Source organism: Lissotriton helveticus, chromosome 5_1 (assembly GCF_964261635.1).
Source record: "Lissotriton helveticus chromosome 5_1, aLisHel1.1, whole genome shotgun sequence".
In the NCBI taxonomy this organism is placed as follows: domain Eukaryota; kingdom Metazoa; phylum Chordata; class Amphibia; order Caudata; family Salamandridae; genus Lissotriton; species Lissotriton helveticus.
The window spans coordinates 394,920,324-394,945,644 of NC_136065.1; the positions used below are offsets into that span (position 1 = coordinate 394,920,324).

At 48.2% G+C, this 25,321-nt stretch overlaps 1 protein-coding gene across 2 annotated transcripts in view; it reads right to left on the reverse strand.

The window, feature by feature from the left end:
* Positions 1-25,321, reverse strand: part of USP48 (ubiquitin specific peptidase 48) — a 725,601-nt gene that overhangs the window by 32,191 nt on the left and 668,089 nt on the right. For both annotated transcript variants that reach the window (XM_078642611.1, XM_078642612.1), the window contains exon 26: positions 1,544-1,570. In XM_078642611.1, coding sequence (XP_078498737.1) covers positions 1,544-1,570 — 27 coding nt within the window. The remainder of the gene's footprint in view (positions 1-1,543; positions 1,571-25,321) is intronic.

A 25,321-nucleotide genomic window follows, 5' to 3' on the forward strand; every position in this document is an offset into this window, starting at 1 on the left:
TCTTTAGGGATACTTTGTTTCATCTTTGTCTTTTCACACTTTCTTCTTTATTTATGTAGGGTGAGAATGCAAAATACATTATTAGTTTGCTTAAAAATGTGCATCGTAATTTAGGTATACTCATGGATTTTTTTCTGGGGGTTATGAAATATGTGTCTTAAGATCCTTATGTATTTATGAATTTTTGTCTCATTGAATGCACATGTCACTTTGATAATTATTTATGTATGTTAAATTCATGTAATCTATGGATTATCTATATCCCTGACAAAATATCATATGAAACAAAATAATAAAAAGACAAGGTGTGTGTGTGTGTGTGTTTTTTTTAATTACAGATAGCTGTAGCCTTCCTGGAAGGAGTTACCAAGGTACTCCCCTGAGTAGTCAACAGCTGATTGTTCCAGATATGGATTATGTGCCGGCCCTTGTATTTTTCCCACATGTTCCTTGAGAATCATTTTCCTGAATACAATAAATAGTTTGGACGTAATTTGTGGAGTAGGAGTAGCAAATTTCTCGTCTTGTGAAGTACTTCCCTCTTTACAACATTCCCTCTCTTTGTCCATGAAAGTTTTCACCATCAAGCTCAAACTCTAGTTGCAACAACGTCATAAGTAGAAAGAAATGTGGGCATTCGGGCCAAAAATACGGTACCATCATTAACAATGCTCCAGCCTTAAATCATCTATTCCAGAGAATCAATGACAAATGCATTTAACATCTGTAGCAATGGGTTGTGACACATTCACCAAAGTTCCTAGTTCTATTCCAAGTGAAGGAAAAGTGGAGGCTTGAGCATCACTGGAAGACAGACCCAGATTCCTACCATACAGTGGAGTATCAAATATGCTGGACGTCAAGGGTGCTTGTCCTATGGATGGGGATTTGTGGGTTACTCAGCCTTGTACAGCCCACACAGAGAGTGCACTCTTTGCAAGAGGTACAGGTAAAATGTCAGAGGTTTTCGGATTGCAAATTGCTTTTGAAGAGGAAGGCTTTATTGAGGAGGTAGATCTTTCCCATGAAGTAATAGGACAAGAAATGGGATGAGTCAATAATGGCAATGAAAAGCACCCCAACAGTCAGAAAACATCTGTAGAATGTGTGCTATGCTCCACCATTTCCTGGTCTGACTGCATTTTAAGGACATCATTACTGATAACACAATTCAGAACATAGGGGATCATATGGATGAATTTGGAGGAGGCCATTTCCGTAATGACTGCACAGTAATGTGAGAGCAACTAGAGTGATACAGGTTTCAATACTAGTAGGGAAACAATATTTTGCATTTCCAAGGGTGACATAATATAAAAGAGAATTCTGGAATAAATGAAAGCACACATTCTACCACATTTACTTCACAATTAATCAGTTGCATCTTCACTGATATCACAAAAAAAACCAAAGGAAGTTAATTGTGGTATCCACATTAGTTACATTTGTAGGCATCCATGCACCCAACCGAGAGAAGAGAAAGGATAACAGAATGTAGTACAGCCAGTCCTCAAACCAAGCAAGACAAAGGAAAAAGACAAACCTTTAAATCCTTCTTCTGGCATACAAACTGAAGAGCAAAACAAAAATGAAAGCATTAGTACCACAAGCTGAGCAACATATTATCAATATATGTTACTATATGGACATTCAGGTAGAGCTGTGAATTATTTATGCACAGGAGCAGATTAAAGTAGGCTTGATAACTGAAAGCAGACGGAGTACATAGTGACCGAACTGTAATGCAGAATGACGTTAACATATACTTTCATTGATGAGGACGAGGTACTTGAACTGAAGCTGTACTTGACTAATTAAAAACCATATGTCAAAGGCCAGAAACGCATAAACAAAAACAGTAAAAGATATATAATAGTGGAACAGGACTAAAAGTCACACTTACTCTTTATTTCCTAGTACAAATGGAAATATTTATTCCTTTTATATGCCTCTTTACTTAGCCCAAAAGCAAGTTACTTACCTTCGATAACCCTCGTTCTGGTTTGAAATTCTATCTACCGTACATTCCTCACCATGTGAATATTCCCCAGGTGTCAGCCTGGATGCAGAGAACTCAAAAAGCAGAACTCGTGGGCACCTGTAGGTGGTGTTGTGCAGTTCCAGGTCTACGCTGTTCTGCTCCGGAAGTGACGAAGTGAGCCGCATGTAGCACCACTCATGCACATTTACACCAGTTTCTTTGTCATGCTTGTCCGCACCCTCAGACAAAGAGCCCAACAACAAATTGGTTAGAACAGTGCGCAGATCTCTAAAGTGGGACCTTTTTAAATAGTAAATAGTCCGTTCCACAGAACGGGGAGGTAAGAAAGGGGAGATGGCAGGGGGAGGATCGGGGTTGACGAATCTTCACTTAGAGTACCCACCGGAAAGAGCGCTACTGAAGGAAAGTAACTTGTTCTGTTGGAAATTTCTAACCGCAGATTCCTCACCTTGTGAATTGACATCAAAGCAGTACAGCCCCAGGTAGCGGCTCTGTGGAATGACTCAGACCAAATAATCATGTTGGACTGATATGGCAAAATGCCCACTGTGAGAAAGCGCCATCTTTCTTGCATTGATATGCCCCCACTTTTTTCTGAACTGCTGATGTGCTTTGACTGAGTGTGCCCTGGGCTCCTGCCAACCAGGTGCCCAGGGCCTGTGTTCCTTCCCTGAAACGGAGTTGAAACCAAAACCCAATTGGCATCTCTGGCCACCTGTCAGCCCCTAGTAAATGGTACCTAGGTACCCAGGGCATTGTGACCAGAGAAGACCCATAAGGGCTGCAGCACTTATTGTGCCACCCTTAGGGGCCCTGTACCCTGACACTCACACACTGCCTTTGCAGGCTGAGTGTCTCAGTGCAGAACTAAACAGAGAGTCGACATGGAGCACATCCCTGTGTGCCATGCCCACAAAAACCACTGCCCTGGCATACCTCAGTCACCCTTCTAGCTGGGTGCCCTATGCCAGCGGTGTGGGCACAGGTGCATGAGCCCTGTGCCCCTACAGTAGCCATGGCCATTCCTGGGTACCATAAGTGCAGTAATGCCATTAAGAGTATATGGTGCTGGGAGTTTTTCATTATGAACTCCACAGCACCACAATGGCTACACTGAAGACTGACAAGTTTGATATCAAATTCTCAGCACATTAAACCCGCACTGATGCCAGTGTGGGATTTAATGTAAAATGCACCAGAGGGCATCTTAGAGATGCCCCCTGAAAATCTACGGCCTAGGCTGCCACACAGCAGACATGTTGCTGGACCCCTGGGTGGAGAGCCCCCCGCTCTCCTGGGCCACCAACAATGCACATCCTGGGCAAGGTTCTAGGTCTCCTCCCCCAGGATGGGCCGGGGAAAGCTTCAAAGGCCTGCCGCCTTTGTGAGATTCTCCAGACTACTTGCTGTACTCAGCAACTGGCTCCCACTATGGCGGGAAGACTGGCGGGAAAACCTACGTCAGGAAGGGGGGTGTGCCAGCCTGTGCCAGCCCCACGCCTCAGGTGGGAGAGGCGAGGTGAAGCACAACCCCGGGCTCCGGCCATCTTGAAGATGGGGGGCCCTGCCCAATCACAGCTAGGTTCCTGCCCCCCTCCCACAGGAGAGGAGCAGACTAGGGGGTGTACCCACCCCAGGACAGGGACCTATTGGTCCCTGCCCTTGCCTTATCTTTAACGCCCCTAAATTCAGTCCCCAGTAAGAAAACAAGAGAGAAGATCAAGAAGAAGAAGACACGCCGTGTAGCTGCTAACAACAGGACGACACCAACTGACTTGGCCCAAGCCCTACCGGCCTGTCGATCCTGGAACCTGCTCCTGCTAAATCCCGGCGACTCCTGCGGACAGCAACCTTGGACAACCCGGAGTACCTGCCTGCCTTGACCCTCTAACAGACTGGGACTCCCATTAGCAGAGGCTCTGCTCCAACAGCAGTACCCCTGGTGCCAGACAGGAACCCGCAAATCCAGCCACCTCTGCATCCGCCAAGCCCGGCCCGTGCCCGAGTGATCCAAGACCACGAGGACGTCTCCCCGGCGACTGGGACCCGAAGTCCAGTGCCCAAAGACCCTCCTCGACGACCCAGAAGACGCCTGCAGCCTCAGAACCAGAGACCCCTCCAACCGCGACCAGCTAAGGGTAAGATTGCCTGACGCCAAAAGACACCCCTGCACCCGGGCGTCCCACGGTCCCCTGTGCCTTCCTTTGGGGTACCTACCTCGTCTCCAAGATCCCAACTTACCGCTCGAAGTGGTGGTCGCATCTGAAGAATCTCCGTCCCCGAGCCTGCAGCCTTTGTTCACTTTGTATCTTTTCCATTGGATAACATTGTGCGCCCGGCGGCTCAAAAGCACCCTGCTCCCAGCCATCCAAGTGGCGCTGGAAGTGCAACCGCTACCCTACTCTACTTCCCCACTTGGCCTGCCTGCTTGCAGTCACCGACCAAGGGCCCCCTACACTCCATTGGATTGCATTGGGTCTTCTCTCTCTGCACCCGGCTGCCCCTGTGCCGCTGAGGGTGTCACAACTGTACCTTTCCGACCCTGGGAGACCCCTGAGTCTATGCCCAGAACTTTAACCTCACCAGTCGAGTACTCACCTGAAAGCAGTTAACTCACTTTCCTTCCATAGGCTAACATTGACTGGTTTTCACTGAAATTTCTTCCAAGTGTTGATTTTTGAAACTTTAAAATATTCTTCTAAAATCAGCTAAATTTACTGATTTCCGAAACACTCACCTAGGATCAGGAGAGAAGCCAGTGCTGTGCCTTCTAGTGCAGTATTGAATCGCAAAAGTAATCTTAACTGTACTTACCAATTACCTGCATTTTCTCCCATAGGAAACCATTGACTAATTTTCTCTGAAATTTCTTCTAAGTGTCGATTTTTGTGAATTACAAATATTCCTTAAAAATCGTACCAACTACTGAAACGTAAATACTTACCTGTCTTAGGTAGAGTCACAGTGCAGGACCTAGGAGCCCAGTACTGGATTGCAAAAGTAACGAGAACCTACTTTACCTGTGACTTGAATTTCCGTCCATAGGATAACATTGCTAGTTTTTCTCTGAAAAGTTTCTAAGTGTCAACTTTGAAAATTATTTATATCCTTTAAAAATTACAACTGTAACCCAAACGCTTTTACTTAACTCTTTACAGCTTAGGTCCCGGGACTGAATCCAGTCCTGTGATTAGCAAAGTAATCCTGAAAGTAATCAATTGCATTTTTTATAGAAACACCAATTGAGCTCAATGTTAAACTGTGTTTAGAATTGTGTTGCCTATTGCAACCCCAGTACTTAACCAAGTCTATTGCCTCTCTGCAAAGTAATTACCAACGTCACTCATACTGAGAAAAGTATATTTTGATACCTGTTGGTTCTAAAAATATAACAACTATATCTTTTGATATAAAAACAATTGGCCTAGAGTTCAGTTCTTGAGTGTGTGAAACCTTTTGCTGACTGAGTGTGCACAACAAATGCTTTACACTGTCCTCTGATACTGCCTTACTGCTCGACCAAGCTAACATTTTAGAGAGTAAGGTAATATCTGACTTTAGCCTCTGTTATACCTCTGGAGATTGGGGACTTTATACACACTGTACCTTACTTTGGTCCAGTATATATAGAGCCACTTTCTTACACCCACTACAACGTACCTGACTGTAAGACAATAGTGCTTCTTCAACATGTGCACTGATGCACATGTAGCAGCCTGACAGAATCCCTGAGAGGCACTACGCAAGCCATCACAGAAGCAGCAGCCTTGGCCTGAGCGGACTAGGCCCTTAATCCTTCAGGTAGCAACTTTTTACCTAATTTGTAGCATATTTTATGCTGAGAACTACCCACCTAGAGATAGTTATTTTCTGAACGTCCTTGCCTTACTTTGCTCCAGATAAGCCCACTAAGAGCGGTTAATACACCCAATAGTCTCTGGTGCGATTGATGTAGAAACTGTGATCTCTCTATGGATCAAAAAAATGGAGTCTCCCCTCTTTCGAGGGGTGATGTGATAAACTGTTCAACATGAAAAGGTGTAACTATTTTCATCAGGAATGCAGCACCAGTTTGACTGGCAAAATTGCTGTTTAAGGAAGCTGGAAGGAAAGTGCCTTCAGCTCACTTATGTGACAAGCTAGCATCCATAAAAAATATTGCTTTCAATGTCAAACAGCACAGTGGGCAACTGTGCACTGGATCAAATGGGGTGCACGTGCACCTCTAAAAAATGAGAACCAAATTAAAGTCCCACTGTGATATCACAAGGGGCGTCGTCAAGAACATATGCTGCAAACCTTCAAGAAATCTCATCATAATAACAGGTGTTTTTGAACAAAGAAGGATGATCTGGCAACTGTAAAAAATATTTTTAAAATGCCGAAAGGGCTAACAAATACCCTTTAACGGTGCCTAGTGCACATTTTTGCTAGGCTAAAGATAAAATAAACAGCATAATAGCCAGCAGTTTGGCCTGTGATGGGTCCATGAGGTACAAGACACAAACTTGTGCAAGTGCACAGTGTACACTGTCTTTGCGGAAGACTGCCTTGCTGCCAAGATAATATCAACATCCTTGGGAGGGAGATCAGTTGAAATCAACTGCCATCACTCAATCTCCATGAATGGAGGTACCGGTTGCGCAGTCCCAGGTGCTAGACCCCGCCCTGCTTTTGAGACCGAAGAACCTCCTGAAGCCGCAGCGGAGAAGAGATGTTCATGCTCAGGAGAATGACATACCACATTCTCCTTGCCCAATTCAGAGCCACAAAGATGACTTGGACCAAGTTATTCCTGATTTTTTACACAGCATGCGTGGAGCTCCACTCTAAGCAGATTACTACTTGAGAGGCAGCCTTCGTGGGAACTCTAGTGCACAAAAGTGTTAACATTGCATGTTTTTGGAGTTGGTGAAAAGACCGAACCAGGGTTCTCCCTATTGCTGGAAAATGCCCTTCACCATCTCCAAATGTAACAGGCAGTCATGATCCAATAAGTGTTGGCGGCTGAGTTTGTCTGTCCTGGTATTTAGAGATCACGCAACATTAAAAATGCCCTGGTGATTCAGCCACTTCCAACGGCACAGAGATTCTTGGCATAGGACCAAAGACCCCACTCCACCCAGCTTGGTACAGTACCACATGGCAGTCCGGTTGTTTGTGACTCCAACAGACTGATTTGGAGTCGGTTTTCTGATGAAGAACGGGATCTTATTATCATCACCCTTCCCAGATGTCTCCTCAGCATCAGCTTTGGGTAGGGTAAAGAGGAGTCTGTCGCTGATGCGATCATTGTTAAGCAGCTACCACTCCTTCACAAACCTGGATGGGATCCAAGCCCCTGTCATGGTGCCCAGTGGAATTTCAGGTCCGGCAGCAAAGCCTGCATGTCAAATCTAGCATTCTCGACTAGCAGATTACAGGAGGCCAATATTCACAGGAGCATTAGTGTCACGCTCAATGAAATCCAGGGCAGAAGATGAAACATTGGGATAATAGCCTGAATGTCCTGGACTTTCCACTCTGGCAGAAAGGTGTGAAATTGCACCATATCCAGGATGGCTCCGATGGACTGGAGCATGTGCAAAGGAGTCATGTGGCACAGAGGGTGAACCAGTCAGCGGAATTCTGACTGGAGGCCTTTGCGGATCTTTGAGATCCAAATCTGCACTAGAGGGCGCTGGAAGAATAATTAAAATGGGCAGCATGGGCTCCCTAAAGGCATCAACTTGATGCAACTTCGCAGTCAAGAGTGTATCAGGATCGGACTCGGAATTGACCCCTTCAGGAGTTTGGGAAACGAGACAGGATGGCATGCTGCCACTCTTGCACCTTCTGTAGAGGTCGAGAGCAGCGGGAAGGGAACAATTTTTGTTTGGATTTCTTGTGTTTCTTCCTTGACTTCGAAGCCAATTACAGCTTGGAATTTCTTGTGTCGCTTTCTTGACTTTGATGAAGATCTGTCGAGGGAACAAATTTGGGAGTGGGAATAGGACCTTCCCTTCGACTTGTCATGGTGTGGAGTCTTGCAGTCTTTTGCGATGTAGAACTTCACTTCATGATCCCATATGGCTTTCAGTTTCACCTGCATTCAAACATCACATACCCTTGAGAGTGTTCTGATCCCAAGTACCAGAGGCATACCTGTTGGGGATCTATGAAATACAAAAGAGAGGGGGGAGTGGACCTTAACAAAACGCCACACCCTCACCGCTATATCCCCAGATCTTATCTCAGGAGATATGCGTCGTAGCATCTGCATCTGTAGGCATCCTCTGCCCAAAGTGTGCTACCCTGCCACAGGGTGGCAATTCTTTCCAACAATACAGCCAGAGGTGCACCACATTCAAAATGTATTCAATGATTGTAAGAGAATTCTATCTCTAAAAACATTATCCAAACAAGCTATCATAAATCAATAAGTGCTCTTCATTTATTGATTCATCTTAAATACACTTCAAAAAGCCAGCAAATGCATTTTGTCCAACAGTGGACTTTTTCAGGGAATTAATATGGTAAAAGGGATGCATGTTATGTAATCAAATTCCATACAATGTAGGTGAGTGCGCCCGATATTATAAATGGAAAAGTACCCATGGTAGAGAATCCAATGATAAAAGAACCATTAGTCATGAGTTAGATGCCATCCCGACACAGCAGCAATGGTATGTATGTGGATCCCGTATTCCAAATGTGCATTACACAAAAGACTTGTTAGTCCCACAACGAGCACTGCATTTGGTGCAGTGATGCAGTGGACCAAATATGCCTCCTGATCTCAAGCGCACGGTCTGGTGGGGATCTGAGACAGAAATCTGTGTGCGACGATCCCTGCAAAGTTTAAAACCTCTTGTTTTAGGAGGAGACATTTCCCGGGTACACTGCTAAAAATGTAGTCGAAAAAAAGGATATAAATCTCATCATAGACAAAGGGATCAGACCTCCTCCTAAAGGCGCAGGAAAAGAGGAACTGATGTCCGTGCGCACAGGTGGCGCTTATAGTCAGCTCTATTCAATTCTGGAGCAGACATACGTCGACATTGAGCCAAACGACGCCAGGTACTGGCACACAGAAGTACTTCTTTTGAGTTTTCTGGATCCAGTCTGACTCCTGTGGAAAATTCACAAGGTAAGGAATCTGCATTTATAAGTATCTATTAGAAACATTAACTATATAATAGAGCTGTCAGGTTGCAAAGCAGATTGCCCTTGGGCCAAGGTAGCGCTAGATAAAAACTGCAAAAAGAAAGAAAATGCAGTCTTTTCATCCATCCCACTTGGCTTCTCCCTACTGACAAAAATGTAAATTGGATAAGCCTGCACAACAAGACAAAGTTCCTTGGTGAGTGCATATACCTAATGAACAAGTTACTTACTTTCTGTAACTATATATCTGAAAGAAACATTAGTTAGTGATAGATTCCTTACCTTAGAATTACCCCCAGGCGTCAGACTGGATCCGGAAAGTTTTCGTCAGCAGTACACCTGCGTGTTGGAAGGTGGCGTTGTGCGGCTCCGCGTCCGTTGTTGGCGTCGTGGTCGCCGAGATGACATCACAGCAGCTACTTAGATGCCTCCCTCACGCGCTGACGTCAGTTCTGTACACGACTTTCCGCGTCAGGAACGCAGTGCCATGCAAGATACTGACCACTGGTGCATTGAAACTAGGGCCCTGAAAGGGATGACCTTAACCCTAGAAATCAGTTCGCAGAACGGGGAGGATGGGTGGAGTGGTAAGGAATCTATCACTAACTAATGTTTCTTACAGATATATCATTACCAAAGGTAAGTAAGTACCTTGTTCATCTGAAAGAAACATGTAGTGATAGATTCCTTACCTTAGAATAGATACCCCAGGAATACCAATCCTGGTGGTGGGTTTGCAAACCAAGATCACACCAGGAAGTTCCGGAGAACAGAACAGCCAAAGAAGCCGTCTCTCCGGACTTGGCTGTCCAGGCAATAGTGCATAGTAAAAGTGTGCATCGAGGCCCACATAGCTGCTTGACAGATGTCTTGGGACACCACGTCCCAGAGCCGTAGTGGCTGCCATCACCCTGGTGGAATGGGCGCACAGCCCCACCGGAGGCTCCTTTTTCGCCAGAGAATAACAGGCTTTAATACACAAGATGACCCAACGGGAGATAGTCCGCTTGTGTACGGCCCGACCTTTCTTGGTGCCTACGTAGCCTGGTCATCCACCCGGAACTGTTGTGTGCGATTCAGGTAAAATGAGAGTGCACGTTTTGGGTCCAGATGGTGGAGCCTCTCTTCCTCTCTGGAAGGATGCGGAGGCAGAAAAAAGGTGGGCAAAGTGATGGTCTGCCCAAAGTGAAAAGCAGTGACAACCTTTGGCAGAAAGGATGGATGTGTTCTGAGCACAACCTTGTCCAGATGGACAGACAGAAAAGGAGGTTTGCAAGGAAGAGCCTGGAGCTCACTCACTCTCCTGGCAGAGGTGATGGCAACCAGGAAAGCAGTATTCAGAGTTAACAAATGAAGAGGACAGTTGTGAAGAGGCTCAAAGGGAGCGCAAACTAAATACGTGAGAACCAGGTTCAAATCCCACTGTGGCATTACGAAGGGAATAGGAGGGTAAAATGAGTAATGCCTTTGAGGAATCTATTTACAACAGGGGACTTGAAAAGAGAGAGCTGATCAGGAAGCCTAAGAAAGTAAGAAATAGCAGAAAGGTAGCCCTTGATAGTGCCCAGAGCAGAGCCCTGCTGGGCCAAAGAAAAAAGGAACAGTAGGACTTAAGAAAAGGGATCCACAGGCTTTGCTGTGCACAATGCCACAAACGCAGGCATATACCAACTTAGTGGAGGGACGCATGGCTGCCAGAATGACATCACAGACTTCAGGAGGCCATGTCGAAAGGAATCAGCTGCTGCCGCTCAATCTCCACATGAATAACTTGGGCCCGGTCGCACTTGCTCTTCTTCAGCCCTCTGGGCTGAAGTGGTATAGGTGGAAAGGCGTACAACAGACCGCATCTCCACTCGCGACGAAAAGCGGTGCCTAGCGAGTGCCGCCTTGGAAATTCCAACGCGCAGAACTGCTGTTCTCTTTGGTAGTGAATAGATCTAACCAAGGCTGTCCCCACTGTTGAAAGACACTTTGCGCCACCTCCGAGTGAAGACGTCATTTGTGATCCATTATGCACCTGCGGCTGAGTTCGTCCTCCCTGGCGTTCAGTGAACCTGCCAGGTGTTGAACCACCAGGAAAATGCCCTGATGTTCCAGCCATGTTCAGAGGCGCAGAGCCTCCTGACATAGGGTCCACGACCCCACCCCACCCTGTTTGTTGCAATACCACATAGCGGTGGTGTTGTCTGTGAAGACCTGCACTACTCTTCCCTCGACAGAGGGAAGGAATGCCTTCTGTGCAAGTCGGGTTGCCTGGAGCTCCAGAAGGTTGATATGGAGCCTGGAATCCACTGGAGACCAGAGGCCTCTGATCTCTGCCTCTCCCATGTGGCCGCCCCATCCCAGGAGGGACGCATCCGTCACCACTGTATGCTCCGGTTGGGGAAGGGAAAAGGATCTGCCATTGACCCAATGCTGGTTCGTGAGCCACCACTGCAATTGTTGTGTAGTGCCCTCCGAGATCTGGACGTAGTCAGACAGGTTCCCCTGATGCTGCGCCCACTGGAACTTCAGGTCCCACTGCAGAGCCCGCATATGCCACCTGGCATATTGATCAGCAAGATGCAGGAGGCCATGAGGCCCAGCAGCTTCAGAGTCATTCTGACCGAAACCCAGGACAAGGGCTGAAAGATCGGAATCATAGCCCGAACGTCCTGGACTCGCTGTTCGGGAGGATAGACCCGAAACTGCGAGATCTGGACATAGTCTGACAGGTTCCCCTGATGCTGCGCCCACTGGAACTTCAGGTCCCACTGCAGAGCCCGCATATGCCACCTGGCATATTGATCAGCAAGATGCAGGAGGCCATGAGGCCCAGCAGCCTCAGAGTCATTCTGACCGAAACCCAGGACAAGGGCTGAAAGATCGGAATCATAGCCCGAACGTCCTGGACTCGCTGTTCGGGAGGATAAACCCGAAACTGCGCTGTGTCCAGAACTGCTCCAATGAAGAGGAGCTTCTGAGAGGGAAACAGGTGCAACTTCGGCACATTGATGGAGAACCGCAGCAAATGCAGGAGGTCGGCCGTAGTCTGGAGGTGGAAGACGACTGTTCGGGGCGAGCCCACCTTCAACAGCCAGTCGTCGAGATAGGGGAAGACTGGAACCCCTGATCTGCGCAGATGAGCTGCAACCACCGCTATCATTTTTTTGAACCCCCGAGGGACGCTGGTAAGGCCAAAGGGGAGCACAGTAAACTGAAAGTGCTTGTGGCCTACCGTAAACGGCTGGTAGACCGGGAATGTGGAAATATGTGTACTGTAGGTCCAACGCTACCATCGAGGCTCCAGGGTCGAGGGCAGACAAGACCAGAGCCAGAATTAACATCTTAAACTACTCCTTCTGGAGAAAGCGATTGAGGTCCCTGAGGTCCAAGATAAGACGCAGGCCCTGGTCCTTCTTGGGCACCAGAAAGTAGTGGGAGTAACAACCATGTCCGACTTCTGGTGCAGGAACGTGCTCGATGGCCCCCTTGGCCGTGACCTACTATTGAAGAAGTGCCAAATAATCCCCCAGCATGTGGTGGTACTGGGGTGGCATGGCTAGAGGGGTAGTCTCGAAGGTGAGGGAGTAGCCCCTTCAGACTATTTGTAAAACCCACCTGTCCGAAGTGATGGTGCGCCAGTTGGGGAGGTGATGGCGAATCCTGCCACCCACTGGCATTTGATAGGCCTGAAAAACCAGACTAGGAAGGTTTGGAGGAGGTGGACTGACCCGCCCAGTGGCCCCCTAACCCGGTGGGTGCCACATCCACCACCACGCTGAGACTGTTGCTGTGCAGGCCTGTGGCTCTGAAGTGAATGTGTCGGGTGCCCCTTCCGTGGCCACAAAAGGAGCGAAAAGAAGGGGGTGGAGGAGGGCGCATGGCGGAAATGTCTAAGGACTTGGCCGTAGCACTAACTGCTTTGTTGCCAAAAAGGCGAAGGCCATCAAAGGGCATGTCGATCAGAGTATTTTGGACATCCCCAGAACGACCACATGTCCTCAGCCAGGCATGGCGATGGAGCGCCACTGTCGTGGAAATCGCTCTGCCCAGGGAGTCGGCGGTGTAAAGGCCACAATGGATAGTGAACTTGGTAGCATCCCTCCCTTCAGCAATAGCTTGAGAGAGCACTGTCCGGGCCTCCTCTGGACATTGAGGCGGCACGCCCTCCACCGTATCCCACACAGAGTGGGAATAACGGCCCAAGAGGCATGCGGTGTTCACCAACCGCAGCTCTGAACTGGCGGAAGAAAAAATCTTCTTACCAAAATGCTCCAGTTTCTTGGATTCCCTTTACGGAGGTGCGGTAGGGAATGCGCTCTGGGACGTAGAGGCTTGGACAACCAAGCTCTCAGGAGTGGGGTGTTGGGAAAGGATAAGGAGGTCGCCAGGGCCAGGCAATGGCGTCGGGCCACGTTTCTATCCACAGGAGCCCCCGTGTTGGGTCTAGACCAGGTGCCCAAAAGAACTTCCGAAAGTGCTTCGTTAAAAGGCAGCAGTGGCTCCACAGAGGTAGCTGCCGGCTGAATCACTTCTGTCATTAAGTTACTCCGGACGGCCACTGCAGGGAGCTCGAGGCGGAGGGCCTAGGCTGCCCTACGCATTACCACTGCATAACATGCAGCCTCCTTCCTAGCCATGGTAGGAGGAGTTAGCATGCCATGGTCAGGAGAGGTATCAAGACTGGCAACCCCCAGCTCCTCTGCCCAGTCCCGGTCAAGCTCACACTGTGCTGTGAGAGGGTCCTCAGACCCCTCCCAGTCCTCCCCTTTCTCCGAAGGCTGATGAACCGGCCGAAAATAATAAGATGGACATAGGAATAGAAACCCCCCGTCGTATTAGTCATCGAGCGACGCCGCTCCGGCGCCGTATCCACATCGTGGCTGAAACCGGGGGCGACGTCGTCCGGTGGGCCGAGTGACGCCAGAGGTGGTGGTGTCACAAGGTCAACCGGGCCCGGATCACTGGCGGTTCTGTGGCGCCGGGTCAGGAGCTGACAGCGATGCAGGAGCCGCCAGCAGTAAAGAGCTAGGACCCGCAGTCGGGCCTGCGGGGCCCGAAGGAGCACCGGCAGGGCCCAATTGCCCCAAGAGGTGAGCCATGGCTGACAGAAATTCCTGCAGCTGGGCCGGAGTCGCTGACGGACCCAGGAAGGGTGGGTAGGCCGGCGGCAACTGCGTAGGCTCCGCCATAGCAGCGGGGCAGGCACCACCCGCCCCCTCAGTCGTGTCGCGCGACCGGCAAGGGAATTGGTATATAAACATTGTTTGTGAATGGTTAGCTGTTGCTTTTGCTAAGCAAAGTTGGCAGTAATATAGAGTGCTAGTCTTGCTTGTTATAAGCATGCTGATTTAAAGCGCTCTGATACCTGCGGGTAAAGTTTGTGCTATATAAAAGTGAAAACTAATAATTAAATTAAATTAAAAAAGCCTACCTGTACCACGTCCGTTCTTATTCTGCGATGCCACATATCTTTGGCTCCCTGTACTTATTAATTGCACCCGGCTGTGGGAAGCCTCCATGGCAGACATGGGCAATGTAGCCACTGTCCTGTGGCTGCACCGCGGGGTAACAGTGTAGGGCCAGGAAGGGAGGCAGTTGGTAGTGCTGTGCCATAGCAGTGTAGTTCTCTGTGTATGCTAGGCATGGGGGTGCTATTGGCTGACAAGAAGTGGTGAGGAGGTGCCGGTTCGGTGTGCCTGCTTCCTGATCTTGGGCAGGTGACAGGTAAAAACAAGTACAGGTGGGGTATGGAATCACCAAGGGGGGAGGTAAAACGGGTGGGGGAATCAACTATGGTGGCAGGTTTGTGGAAGCAACAGCAGGGACTTGTGGGGGTTGAAGCAACATCGGGGACGGAAGTAACACAAAGGAAGCATGTGAGGGGAAAGCAACATAAAGAATGCGTTCATAACTTTCCCAAAAAAGCATGCATATACATTATTAGTAAACACAGTTTATTGAAGACAGATACCAATTCAGTTATTTATCCACCCTAGGGAGGTTTGATAATTAAATCATAGGGTTTCAAATCCGTACAGCGGGGTTGCAAGTTTACAACTTTGCAACCTTTCATGTAACCAACCTCTGAACGCTCGTTGAAGAAAATATGCCTTTACCTTTTGCTTGATATAGTGAGTTGCATTTCTGTCTTTTATAATTCTATGTATAGAAATTGAATTTTACATGGGTAAATGTCCAGTGGCTTCTCAGTGCCATATACCTGCATATAACTGTTATTCCCGGAACTTGACATGTAGGCTTGGTTAAAAGGGGAGAACTAGTAGGTCTGGGGTGGAGCAAGAAGGTTAGTGGGAGGTTTATCTAAGGAGAGGCAGATAGGATAAGTCATGTATTAATTCACTGTTTAGCGTAGTTCTGTAAAACAATGTGAGGACATTAGTATTGTTGGAAAGGTCACGACGGGTCACAGATTCAAGCACGAGTCTGCTATTGATTATGTCCTGAGCCTCTCTGGCTACATTTGTCGTCTCCTTTCTGATTCCTATCACACTTGATGCCAAGCTCCTGTGGGGCCCGCCTTGTTCTCTAATGCTATTCACAATCACACCCCCCTGCTATTAGCAGATCTTCCAAACAGCGCAGGGCTGGCCTTATGCGCCTTATAAACACTGCAGTATCACTTTCCCTGCCGCCTTTCTTGTCCCTGTACTTTTGCGGTGGAGTGAGACAATCTGATAGTCTGGCCTGCTGATGAGTGACTGGATCATAGCTGCCAAGGTTTCAGACTGCTATGTGTGACATGTACATAATTTCAGTGCAAATATGGGTGACATTTCAACGACTATGAGTGACACTTTTTCGTGATCAAAATCAAGCAACGGAGACGAGGAAACATATAAATTATCAGAAATTACACCCAGTGGGGCACTGAGAAAATTCAAGAATATTTTAAAACTGCTGCAAAGCACCAGAAATGGAAGGGCACTTACATGGGAATATGTGAAACACTCTGCTTCTAAGCACCTCATGCTACTGACCCCCAGGACCTCCAGCCCTCCCCAAGTCCAGGGGGCACTCCTTCCGCCCTATCCTGCCACTCGCACTCCTAAGAGAACACTCAGGCTGCAGGCACAGAGAGCAGGTGCAGTTTGTGCTACTGGTGTAAATGTGCGAAGCGCTCTGCTTCTAAACACGTCATGGCACTGACTCCTGGCATCCTCAGCCCTTCCTGAGTTCTGAGGAGCTCCCTTTATCCTATTATGCCTCTCACACTGCTAAGGGGACACCGAGGCTGCAGACACTCAAAACGAACTCATGTAGGGTCATGCTACATGTGTGAACGTGTGTGCCGCTCTGCCTCTTAAAACATACCACTGCTAACCTGGACCTCTAGCCCTCCTTGGGTTCTGTGGCGCTCTCTCTGTCTTACTGTGCCTTAAGCACGTGACAGATGAGCGGCCTACATTTAAAATTAAGAGTCCGTGAACACAGCTGACTAGTGGACACTGTCACACACAGGCACCGATATTGATTTGGCAAGAAGCAGTGCTAAGCAACTGAGGCATACATGTCACTGACAGCCAATAGCATTATTTAAAAAATTACCCCTCCGCTCACTGACACAAAAAAATATTATATCACTGGCTTGGCCTAATTAAAATGAGTCCGTAAATGCTGTGAGACTTAACTTATGCCATGAGGATGCAGGCTCTCTCCACTCCGGGACTCCTGAATAGCACTGTATATGGAGCAGCACATTCCGTGCTCACCCTGAAGCATGGCTGCCAGTGTTCACAGGATGGGGGGCCAGAGATGAATGAGCCCTCGGACTCTGCAGCTGTGTATTCTCAAGGCAAGAGGTGGTACAGGCAAGCAGTGTGAGTACGTGAGAGAGTTATGTATGGGCACTGGCAGGGAGGCAGTGTGACTGCCGTCGGGGACTGCAAGAGTGCAAGGCAGGCTCTGCCCGTGGTCCACTCCCCTTCCCCGCTGCACTCGCCTGTGCATTTTCTATTCGGCCTATATTTCCAGGCACAAACAATATAAGCAGAAGAAACAGAAAAGGATCGGTTTATTTATTTTTTTTGTTAAGAACGCAGCTCGCCTAGTTAGTCCAAGCAGCTGACTGGCCCTGCTGTGAATTCTGTCTGTCCTGGCAGCCACTGAATAAATCTTACCTTTCAGCGAGTGGACAGACGGCTCCCACGACGTCCACTGCACTGTCCCTCGGCCGGGCTCGGCAATACTGAATTCACAGCAGGCAACAGCCATCATAAGCCCCACAGCGCGGGTGCCCAGGCCCTATGAGCATCCCACAACAGAGACAGCAGAGACATGCCAGTGCCACCGTAAACCAGTGAGGGCCCATGGCGCCGACCTGCCTTTGAAGCTTCCTGGGGCGCCCTAGTAGCACGTGACGTGAGGTTCCCTGCGGCGCCACCGGCCAATTGTAGCAAACAAACCTGCCTGGGCCCAGCCCCGAAGTCAGCTTGTCTGAATTATAACTGCGCTGCGTCCCAGAATCATGACATTAAATTACATTGTAGTACTGTGAGGCTGCCTGCGGCGCTTTAGCTTCCCTGGGAGTCCCCATGCCTGCAGGAGCAGCGCTCACAAGGCACAGGCAGGGCGCGGCCACCTACCACACACAGTGGATTGTCTCGTAGGCCAACGTCTCCTGGTGCCACGGGGCTAGTGGACAATCTGGCCACGTGTCAGGCTCAGTGAAGCGATGGCTTTACGCACAAAAGGTGACACCTAAGATCAGCCACTTACTCCGGCTGACAAAAGCGAACAGGCTACCTGGGACACTGGGTTGTGGGGGGTAAACACAGTGATGGGCTTATCCCGCGAACTCCCGCTGGGCTGGCGGCGTCGATCCCCCCGAACCCCGCTCAGGGCAGTAGAAGTCCAGGGCCCAGAGACGAACTCTGACCCCGCAGTGACCTCCATGGCTGCGGTTGGGAGCAGCTGCTTGGCAAATTCTAATTTGCTATTCACCACATACCTGCCAATAATCGGCGCGCATAGAGGTATTTGTAGGGCAGGGCCATAGAAATTATGCGTTTTTACAGCTGCGGCGCTTCCGCATAATTATGAATTTGCTGTATTTGCCACATTGTCCATAATCTGCTGTACAATCCGCAGAGTTTTAACAAAACAATGTTGATCACACACTCAACCTTGTCCTGCCCGGAAAAAAGCGCACACGTCTGGCTCTCATGTAAGAAGCTGTAATGCCCACGAGACACGTTTGCGCTATCTAACAGTGCAAAAATAAAGTAAATACAAGGGACAAAGCTGCATAATCGCTCTGCAGCCAATCAAGTGCCGGTCGGCGTCAGTACAGCCAATGGCAAGGTTAGGAAGAAAGAAGGGGCGGGCAGACAAAGTCGAGGGCATGACTCACTGTATAAGGAGGAAGAGAAAAGCACGCCGAGCCTGCGGGGGCAGAGAGTGACCCGCTGCGAAGGGAGAGGGACATGCAAGAAGCGCACGGTGAATGTGGGAGGAGTGGGGGGTGTGCGGGGGTTCTTTATGTATGTGCGTGTGAATGCGCGGCGGCCGGGGGGTTCTCTATGTGTGTGTGCGTTTGTGTATGCGCGGCGGGGGGGCTGTATGTGTGTGTGCGCGCGTGTGTGTCTGCTTCCAAGGAGCCATGGGAGACAGGAAGCGCGCGTGACCTGATCCGTTTATGCGCGCGTGCACATCACTTGTCTCCTGTCTCCCTTGACAGCAGAAATGATTGCAATAGAGTCTCGCAGCGACGATCGCTTCGCGATTCGTTCGCAGGTGCGAGACCTAAAAAACTGACGTCAGCGGGCGAGGGTGGCATCTAAGTAGCTGCAGTGACTTCATCTCGGCGACCACGAGGCCAATGACAGACGCAGAGACAAACAACGCCACCTTCCGACGCGCAGGGGTACTGCTGATGAAAACTTTCCAGATCCAGTCTGACGCCTGGGGGTAATGCTAAGGTAAGGAATCTATCACTACGTGTTTCTTTCAGATGCACCATTCCAGTGTTATCACTTCCTGGAATAAGTCATCTTATACTGGTACATCTGTTTAACATTAGATTCCCTATTTAGCTCAGCAACGCTCCCCTTCCAAGGGATTTCAATTTTTAAGTATTTCATATTCCTCTAGGTTACTTTCCCACATCAATAAAGTAATAAATACCCAGACATAATTTTTTATATTACAAACTAACTTCAGGTTTTTAACTACATTAAGAGCTCTACATATCACGTCTTAGTATGCAATGATGTCAGGCAATACCATATCTTATGAAAAGAAGTGCCTCGTTTTTTCACCCAGGAAGGACTTTCACCAAAATTTGAGTCAGCAAATTTGAGTTAGCATTCCTTAAAACCTTGCTAGTGAGTTCACATATATTCCACTGTTTATGTGTGGTGTCATACTCCCAATGTCAGCCTCCCATTATACTTTTATCGCCGTGAGACAAATGCACATCACATCCTAAACAGATCTGTAAATGGAAGGAAAGTCTGGCTAGTTGCTTTAAATAAGGCACCTGTTCATCCCCTAGCTTTGCTGTTGCTGCAGATTCAGTCAATCGTGCTTGTGCCCCTACCGTGGTGGGCTTTGCCTCAGTCTCCTTGAGCGTCTCCAACTTCCTGATGTAGGATTTCCCAGCACTCAAGTCTGTTGGTCTGCCCGCTGCCTATGGGGAGTCTGTGGCGACGAGCACCTGTCCGAGAGACTGGGACTGTGAGGGTGGTATGAACTCACTGTTTTTGCACACAGACAGAAATTGAGAGCCTGGAAGCTTGGAACTTGCACGAGTATGCAGAGCATGGGTATCTGTATATCTACAGCAGCACATGCTACAACATGCTACAACATAATGTTCCTAAACGAACAAGTACATTCTGTTTTGTAATGCTTTTTCTGGTGGATACTCTTGTCTAACTGTAGATTCCTTACCTTAAGGATATTCCCAAGCATCAGAATGGATCTGGCCGCTCCCAGGTGTCAGTAGGTGGCATCTTGTGGCTCTGTGGTGACTGTTCGGCCACAGAAGTGACAGAGCAGAGCACCATGTAACACAGATGTCAGTTTCTTAATCTTCCAACTTATGCTCCCCCAGACACGGAGCACTAGAAAGAATTGCATGTGAAAGTGTGCCAAAACTCCACTTGTAACCTCATAATGATGTCCAGTAGTCCACTCCACAGAACTTGGAGGTGGGAGGGCAGTTAGGACTCTAGGGATAGAATACACCAGAAAGAATTGCAGGTGACAGTGTGCCAAAACTCATATTGTATGTCCTGTAGTCCACTTCACAGAATTGGGCGGTGGGAGGGCAGTGAGGAATCTAGGGTTAGAATACACCAGAAAGCTTACCAAAAGTAAGTGAACTATTTTTCTGATGGACACTTTAAATCGCAGATTCCTCACCTCAGAACAGATACCATAGCAGTACATTTCAAAGATGAGAGTCTTTGCCCGCCTGTCCTATCTGGCGGTCAAGACAGTGGGCGTTTCATGAATGTTTGCACTGATGCCCATGTCCAAGCCTAGCATATGTTTGGAAACTTGCATCCTCCTAGTCAGTGAAGTCATAGTGGCCGTGCCCTGGTGGAATGAGTCCTCAGGCCTTCAGGGAGTTGCTTCTTGGTCAGTACATAGCAGATTTTAATGCAGAGTACTATTCATCTTAAAGTTTTTGTTTGCACTGCCTTCCCTTTCTTTGCTACAGAAAAATCCTACAAAGAGCTGGTCATCCACACAATGGTCTCTTGTACGATCAGTGTAAAAGCTTAATGCTTAATGCCCTTTTAGGGATTACCTGTTGGTGTCCTTACTCCTACTTAGATTATCAGAGTAATGGATTGGCCAATGTGGAAAGACTCATCAACTTTGGGGAAGAAGACCACTAAGGCCACAGAATTAACTTGCTTGGAAAGAAGGTGATGAAGAGTGACTGCTGTTCACTCACAAGTCATGCATTGCGTTGCACCCTCATAGATGGACTTAGCTGAAGGCCTTCAGGATGCAAGGGTAACATAGACTACAGCAGTCAACAGATCAAAATTGTTGGAACTCAATCTCTATAAATGGAGGTGAGAGTTCCAGAGACTCAGTGCATGACACTCGTTTGTTGCAGAGTAGGGGGCCCTCTATAAGTGGTAGATGGATCAGCAGGCAAAAACACTTGCTGAGGGCTCTGGATACCATACTCTTCTAGCCCAGTAAAAGGGCTGTTAAGATTACTTGAGCCTGGTCTGTGCCGACTTTCATCAGAACCTGAGGCATGAGACCATGAGTGGAAAGAGTCTTCAGGAAGGAAACTTCAGTGCACCTTAGAGTTAATATTGCACATTCTTGCCGGTGGTAAACAGATCTAACCAGTGCATTCCCCAACACAAGTCGACAATGCCCCTTGCCACCTTGAAGAGGATGAGGATAGGAATCCAAAAAGCCTCAGAGGTGTCCTCACTGAGAACCACAAACATCGGGACCATATCTTAAATTTCTTGGACAGCTGAGGCAGTCGCAAGGCCTTGACAGCCCAACTAAAAGGAATTCTCTGCACAGGTGGGACTAAGGCTCATTTTGGAAAAAAACCCTAAAGAGTTAACAAGTTTGTTTACAATTGACATCGCCAGACTTTCTTTGAGCAGTAAGTTGTTGTCACAAGAATCCCTGACCTCTGAAGATGGGCAGCAACTACTGCTATCAATTTTGTCAACAGCAGAGGGGCCAAGGTTAGACTGATGGAGAGCACAGCAAATTGGAAGAGTTCAAATACCACTGCGAAGCACAGATAACACCAATCAAACTGCAATGGGACAGAAAGGTATTCAGGGGAAAGAGGTACAGAATAGGCCTTAGGCATCAGGGTTATTGCTGTTGGAGCAGAACCACTGCTCGTGGGAGTCCCAGTCTTTTGGGAGGTTCAAGGCAGGTAGGTCCTCCGGGGCTGTCGAGGTTGCTGTCCGCAGGAGACGCCGGAGTTTCACAGGAGCAGGTTCAAGGATCAACAGGCAAGTAGGGTTCTGGGGCCAAGTCAGTGGGCGTCGTCCTTTTGTTAGAAGCTGCGCGGCAGGTCTTCTTGTTTCTTGGTCTTTTTGTTGTTGCAATTGGGATCTGAGGAAGGAAGGTTCAGGGTGCCCCTAACTACTAAATTTAGGGGCGTTACAGGTAGGGCAAGGACAGGGACCAATGGGTCCCTGTCCTGAGGTGGGTACACCCCCTAGCCTGCTCCTCTCCTGTGGGAGGGGGGCAGGAGCATAGCTGTGATTGGGCAGGGCTCCCCATCTTCAAGGTGGCTGGAGCCTGGAGTCGTGCTTCACCTCGCCCCCTCCCACCTGCGGCATAGGCTTATGCATTGGCATAGGCTGGCACACCCCCTTTCCTCACTTAGGGTTTCCCGCCAGAGTGGGGGTCAGAACTGGTGGGGGCCAGTTGCTGAGTACAGCAAGTGGCCTGGAGAAGCTCAAAAAGCGGTATGCCTTTGAAGCTTTCCCTGCCCATCCTGGGAGAGGAGGCTTGGCACCTCGTCCCAGGATGTGCATTGCTTCAGACCCCCGAGAGCGGCAGGCTCTCGACCCAGGGGTCCAGAAACATGTCTGGTGGTGGCGGCCTCGGCAGCCACACAGTCAGGACACTGGGAGTTGGTTAGGTTTCAGGGGGCATCTCTAAGATGCCCTCTGTCGTGCATTTTACATTAAATCCCACACTGGAATCAGTGCGGGTTTAATGTGCTGAGAAGTTTGATATCAAACTTCTCAGTCTTCAGTGAAGCCATCATGGTGCTGTGGAGTTTGTAATGGCGACTTCCCAGCACCATATACTCTTAATGGCAGCACTGCACTTACAGTGCCCAGGAATGGCCCTGGGTACTGTAGAGGCACAGGGCTTATGCACCTGTGCCCACACCACTGGCATAGGGCACCCAGCTAGAGGGGTGACTGATGGATGCCAGGGCAGTGAACATGTGTTCATGACACACAGGGATGTGTACCATGTCGACTCTGTTTAGTTATGTACTTAGACACTCAGCCTGCAAAGGGCACAGGGCCCCTAAGGGTGGCACAATAAGTGCTGCAGCCCTCAGGGGTCTTCTCTGGTCACCATGCCCTGGGTACCTAAGGTGCCATTTACTAGGGGCTGACAGGTGGCCAGAGATGCCAATTGGGTTTTGTTTCAACACAGTTTTAGGGAAGGAACACAGGCCCTGGGCACCTGGTTGGCAGGAGCCCAGGGCACACTCAGTCAAAGCACACCAGCAATTCAGCAAAAAGTGGGGGCATAGCCATGCAAGAAAGATGGCACTTTCTCACAGCGTGACAAAGGCCTGGAGCAAGCCTACGACGGCTCGGGGTCAGATACTGTGTCAAGATAGGATCATGTGCCAGCAGGGAAGGGACTGGCATGGACCATAGGGGAAGCATGAATAGGTATTGGACAGGTCCGGATTTCAAGGCCAGAGTGAGCTCACATGGAGAACCACCGGTGGGAATCCAAATGCATACCCTTGAGGCTTTATGCGGTTTGAAGGCACACAAGAAAGAGCCAGAAGTATCTGTAAAAGCTACAGGATGGCTTTCTTGAAATTTGCTATGGGATTGGTGATGACCAGTGAAATACAGGGCACGCTGGGACAAACTGCAGGACTGGATCAGATTAAGAAGGCGCTTGTAGGGCATGACCCTCTGATTGATGCACTTGCGCCTTCAAACCGGATTTAAAGTGCTGGGATGGAGTGGAGTCCTGCTTGGTCTTCTTGTACTTACGGCACACCTTCAACTTACTGGAACACTTTGGATATAAACAGGATTTTCAGCAAGATGAATTCTTTGAATGAGGCTGCAAACGGCCCGCGACTTGGAACAGGATCAATGTTTTGACCGCGATCTCTTATGCACCATTTCACCTCCTGTTCCCTGATTGCTGTTGCATGCCTGAGGGTGAATCTATTGCTCAGCTCTGTCATTACTGAGTCAGAATGGAGTAACAATGGAGCCACATGGCACCCTATATTGTCACTTTAAAGCACTGCTGAGGAAATTGTTCCGATCAAATCTGGTGCCTGGGGAAATTCTTATTGCAAGGAATCTGCAGTTAGAGGTACCTATCAGAAATAAGTCAAGAAGACAAAATAAGGTGCAACGTGAAATTGGCAAAGCTAATGGCTGCCAACAGTTAACAAACATGACCTGGACATATTGCTTATCGGATATGATAATCGGCGTTGATCTGTGCATTGTTTCTGAATTTTAGGGAGAAGTGTAATGTGACACATGAATGTTGTGCCGCCAGGGGTCAAATAGCAAAAGTTATAGTTCACTAAGGTAACACGACTTGTAATACTGGCTTGCAAAACAAGCAGTATTAAAGAGGGGTGGCTTAACACAAAATTGAGAGAATAAAAAAAGAATTTGAATAGACACTCAAAAGTTTAGAAGCTTACATGTTATTCTTTCACTGTTAGAAAACCCTAAAGGGTTTAAGAAAAAAATACAAATCGTAGGTAGGAGAAACAAGGAGGGAAGAACCTACATGGGTCAGCAAGGAATAAAAGTAAATGAAAAATGAAGATTTGATTTTCACATTTTCTTTGCCAGTTTAAAAATAATTAGAATTTTCAATATGTAACCATTATGGGCAATTCAATTCTTTAGCACTGTTGGGCCGCCCACACTTACTATATGTGGACAGTTCACGGAATTGGGGGATCCCCTCTGTCCTAAACACAGTTAAAGCAGCATTCGAAAGTAGCATGCTTAGTTATATCATTTGAAATCTCATGGTGCGCCCAGTCCCAAAGGACCGTCAAATAACCTTTTTAAGGACAACTTTAAATTATGGTTGTCTTGGGTGACCACCCTCTCTACCTTTGTATTTGCAATTCACAGATTGTTCGGAATACTTTGCTGGCATCCAGCCTGCACCCAATATATAACAAAGGGGATTTTACAAGTAACACATTATAGAATGATTGCACTTTTTGATGTGGAGTCTAAGCATCTCTCTCTCTCTACATGAACTTAAACTTGGGTGAAATCAAACAACCATATTCCACCCTAACAGGCTTTATAGCAGACATCAACATAATGTTTGTATGTATGTGGTATAAGTGTCAAAGTTGATCTAGGTGTAGGTTGAGGTAAAAAGGGTGTTTGTTTATTTCATGGAATAGCGTATGGCTTTTGATAGAGTGGACCCCGCGATATTTTGGTCTAAACTGTCAAG